Source organism: Apis dorsata, unplaced genomic scaffold (genome assembly GCF_000469605.1).
Source record: "Apis dorsata unplaced genomic scaffold, Apis dorsata 1.3 scaffold_497, whole genome shotgun sequence".
In the NCBI taxonomy this organism is placed as follows: domain Eukaryota; kingdom Metazoa; phylum Arthropoda; class Insecta; order Hymenoptera; family Apidae; genus Apis; species Apis dorsata.
The window spans coordinates 73,133-77,242 of NW_006263729.1; the positions used below are offsets into that span (position 1 = coordinate 73,133).

Genomic DNA, 4,110 nt, shown 5'->3' on the forward strand with positions numbered 1-4,110 from the left:
CATTGATCAATATGAAATATATATGGTTGAAATTTCTATCTGATATCTGATAGGTGTCAAAGAATTTATTGTATTTATATATATATAGGTAAGCAGTTGCAAAGAGTAGTATTAACATTGGATCAGAATCGCAGAAATTTTGCAATCAGATCTGTTCTGCATAATAACGTTAGTATTGGGATCACGAATGGCCAAGAATGGTATAATTCAGAATTAAACGAGTCGAATACAAGTGGAAAGTCAACGAAGAAAATGCATTATTTTGTTAAAATTTGCTTTGTTGCTAATAGATATGGCACGTATCGCCAAAATGTTATCTTTTACTTTGGAGATTATCCTGTGATACTCCAAAGGATTTGTATGGATTGTTTGCCAACCGAAGATTTTACAAGGATTCACGAAGCAACAAATTATCAATTCTCTCAGAATCCAAAAACATGGAATAACGAAACGTCACAAATTTGCTGGTTTGAGTCACCTTTTGTGTCCGCAAAAGATCCAAAGGAGGACAAACTGTCGGTGATCTATCCTTATCCCGATAGAAGCAATTTCATCCTGACTCAAGAGTCTCTTACCGACAATTGTTTGACACCAGAGAATTACAGAGGCCGTCTTCATGAGTTGATCACCGTTGAAGAGCTAGCTAGACACGAACAGATAGCTAGATATAACGAAACTTCATACATGCGTCTTCTTAGTCATTATGTTTTGACATCTGCAGGCGATGGATCCACCATTGCCAAATATGCACCACCTGGTGAGCTCTTTGCTCAGGTGCGGTTCCTTTCAGCAATTATAGCTTTCTTTCTCTTCCTACTACTTCATTCTTCTACTACTTTGAACAGTAATAATAAAATTAATGCTAGTCTCACAAATATATATATATATATATACATACATATACATACATACATACATACATACATACATGCATACATACATACATACATACATACATACATACATATATATATATATATATATATACTCTAATTTAGTATAGTATTATCTCGCGTTCTGATTCTTAAAAAAAATTGTATGATGAATTTTTATCACAGCTGCCGCTAAGCCGCAGTATCTCAGAAGATACGAAAAGCGGCAGACTGTTCCTGAGAGGTTGCAATAAAGTACTTTTCAAGAATTTGTCACGAGCCACGAACATGATATTCGAGGCGCACATAGAGGACAAGTGTACACAGACCGTGTACGTTAGATTGTCGAAAGAGTGCGTGCACACGTTAAATTTGGTGGCCAACACAGATCTCCAGGTTCAAGTGCAATTTTTATTGAATCGGCTACCTTTCTGCGAGTGGCACAAGACCGTGGATAGTTTGCCCGATATAGGATTAGTATTTTTGAACAAGGCCCACATGGATATGAAAGAGATCAACTTTTTGGATCTGTTGGGGAGGGACGCGGTCAATTTCAGATTTTCATTGCTCAACGTTGAGCAGAAGAAAGCTTTGGCCGCGATCACGGCCCCCGACAAAATTTCAATGCCACCTGTCCTACTGTTGGGCCCGTTTGGAACGGGGAAAACGTTCACCATTGCCCAAGCGCTCCGTTACTTGCTCACCAAGAGCTCCGAGTACAAGATACTCCTCTGCACGCACAGCAACAGCGCTGCCGACCTATACGTGAAAGAGTTTTTCGACGTTTGGTATAAATTCGAGAAAATACCCCGATTGAAGCCGGTTAGAATTTACTACAAAGGTAGAGCCAAGAACACGGTACGTCTGTCCGGAAGGAAAAGAAAAAAAATTTCGCTAATCCAACCGATCGGAGAGATAGTTCCCCTCTGCTCTCATTCCACCATTTCAGGTGCATCCAGTGGTTCAGGAGTACAGTCTAATGAAAAAGAACGGCACCTTCCGAAACCCGACCGACGAAGATCTGAGAGATTGCGGCCTGATCGTGACCACACTGGCAACGTCCAGCTGCCTCACCAGCCTGAATCTCTCGTTCACTCACATAGTGATCGACGAGGCTGCCCAGGCGTTGGAGTGCGAGGTCCTCATACCGTTGTCCCTCGTCACCCCTCAGACTCGCCTTGTCCTCGCCGGTGATCAGATGCAACTTGCGCCTGAAATATACAGCGACCTTGCAAGCGAGCGCGGCCTTGGTATAAGCCTGTTGGAGAGGATCTACGGGATGTATCCCCAAACCCATCCATGCAGAATTCATCTGCACCAGAATTACAGGGCGCACGAGGACATCATTAGATTCACCTCGGAAATGTTTTACGAGGGGGTGGTGAAACCGGCCAACGACATGTTGATACAACACCCCGTCTTAAAACCTTTGACATTTTACGCCGTTCAAGGTGTGGAAGTACAGGTACGTGCCAATCACGGAAGGAACAGAGTAATCGACAAAAGTTAGTTTTCAACTATTACAAATACACACATACACACATTTGATACATTTGCTTCTTCCAACAATACCCAATTTTCCCTCCTCTTCGGCATCCTCGGTAAACACGTGTTTCCTTTTTTTTTTATCAAACTTTCAACTTTGTTTCTTTTTTCTCTCTCTCCCTCTCTCTCTACCAGGACATCCACTCGACAGGCTACGCGAACATGAGCGAGGTGTACGAGCTGGTGAACCGCGTCCAGGAGCTGAGGAACAACTGGCCGGTGGACCGTTGGGGCTCGTACGACGAGAAGTCGATCGGTGTCCTCGTCTATTACGCGGAACAGGTTCAAAGGATTCGAGCCGAATTGCGGGAACGCGGGATGACGGACGTGTCCGTGGAGAGGGTGTTGAACGTGCAGGGGAAGCAGTTCACAGCCGTGTTCATAAGCACGGTGCGCACCAAACATTGCTGCCGATACTCGGCCGAGAGGAACGTGAAGGACTACGGGTTCCTGACCAATCCCAGACTCCTGAACACGGCCATGACGCGTGCCAAGTGTCTGGTTGCCGTGGTCGGTGACCCCGTCGCCCTCTTCACCATCGGCTCGTGCAGGAAGCTGTGGCAAAGGTATCTGGAGCTGGCCGATCTCCACGGCATCGATCGGGACACGTTGAAGCACCATCTCAGCCTGGTGCCCGAGCTCCCTCTCATCGCCCCGTTGAATCCGTTGGCAAGAGAATTCGTACCGAGAAGCAACTTCTGCATGGTTGTGGAATACGTGCCGGTCCCAATGATGTACCCGGTGTTCCATTGCCCGTATTTTTCGTAGTGCCGGCGGAAATCCGAATTGGAATCGAACGATATGATCGATTGAGCATCGTCGTTCTTAACCCGACTTCTCTGACCCGACCTTAAGTGTCTTATTTTTCTCTCCTCTTCTTCTTCTTCTTCTTCTTCTCCTTCCTCTTCCTCCTCTTCTTCTACTTCTTCTTTTTTTTTTTTTTCAACCGAATGTCGAACGAAGAAGAAAGAATTGAATTTTTTTTGGTGGTGCATCGATCGTTCTCGATGAGAAGATGACGAGATTTTTTAATATACTTGATATTTTGTAAAACGTGAAAAAAAAAAAAAAAAAAAAAAATAGCGACGATACGACAGTGAATCGATGTAGCGCCATTGGATATGTTGGGTTGGAAAGATTAATCGGTTGATCAACGATGATGGCTTGTATGTATACATTATATATCTCTGTGTCGGTTATTGGGGGGGATTACTAATCCTTGGAGTGTCTCTATCTCTGTCTCTATCTCTCTACCCTCCTACTCTCTTTCTCTCTGTCTCTCTATCTCTCTGTTTCTCTCTCTGTGAATAGATTTAAGGAATTAACAATTGTTGCTATATAAATAGATTTGAATTGTGCACTTAGTCTTATGAATGTGCCCTCGGAAATCAATGTTTATTATAGATCGTATTATTTCTTTAATCCTTTCGCCTTGTTGGTTTATCAGAGATGCATCCGTTTGGAGATTGTGCAGCTTATCATATACGACACTATATATACCGATCGATTATAGAAATATATTTTTTACTAGTTCCTTTACTAGTTTACGCAGTTTTGTATGAATCTTTTAATATTCCCTTTTTAATCACCTTGCATATAAGCGGTATGATATGAAAACGTGACGCTGCCCTTACAAATTGTAAAATTCACGAAATGACCGAGGAACGCTTCCTTTTATTAAAAAAAAAAGAAA

The 4,110-nt window shown here is 42.9% G+C and overlaps 2 protein-coding genes across 4 annotated transcripts in view; one reads left to right on the top strand and one right to left on the bottom strand.

The window, feature by feature from the left end:
• The window catches only part of LOC102672723 (probable helicase with zinc finger domain), a 4,109-nt gene extending 781 nt beyond the window's left edge, over positions 1–3,328 (top strand). The window contains exons 2-5 of the mRNA XM_006620245.2: positions 89–774; positions 1,059–1,730; positions 1,822–2,337; positions 2,553–3,328. Coding sequence (XP_006620308.1) covers positions 89–774; positions 1,059–1,730; positions 1,822–2,337; positions 2,553–3,185 — 2,507 coding nt within the window. The 3' untranslated portion in view covers positions 3,186–3,328. The remainder of the gene's footprint in view (positions 1–88; positions 775–1,058; positions 1,731–1,821; positions 2,338–2,552) is intronic.
• The window catches only part of LOC102672951 (prolyl 4-hydroxylase subunit alpha-1), a 172,364-nt gene that overhangs the window by 26,218 nt on the left and 142,036 nt on the right, over positions 1–4,110 (bottom strand). The window lies entirely within an intron of this gene.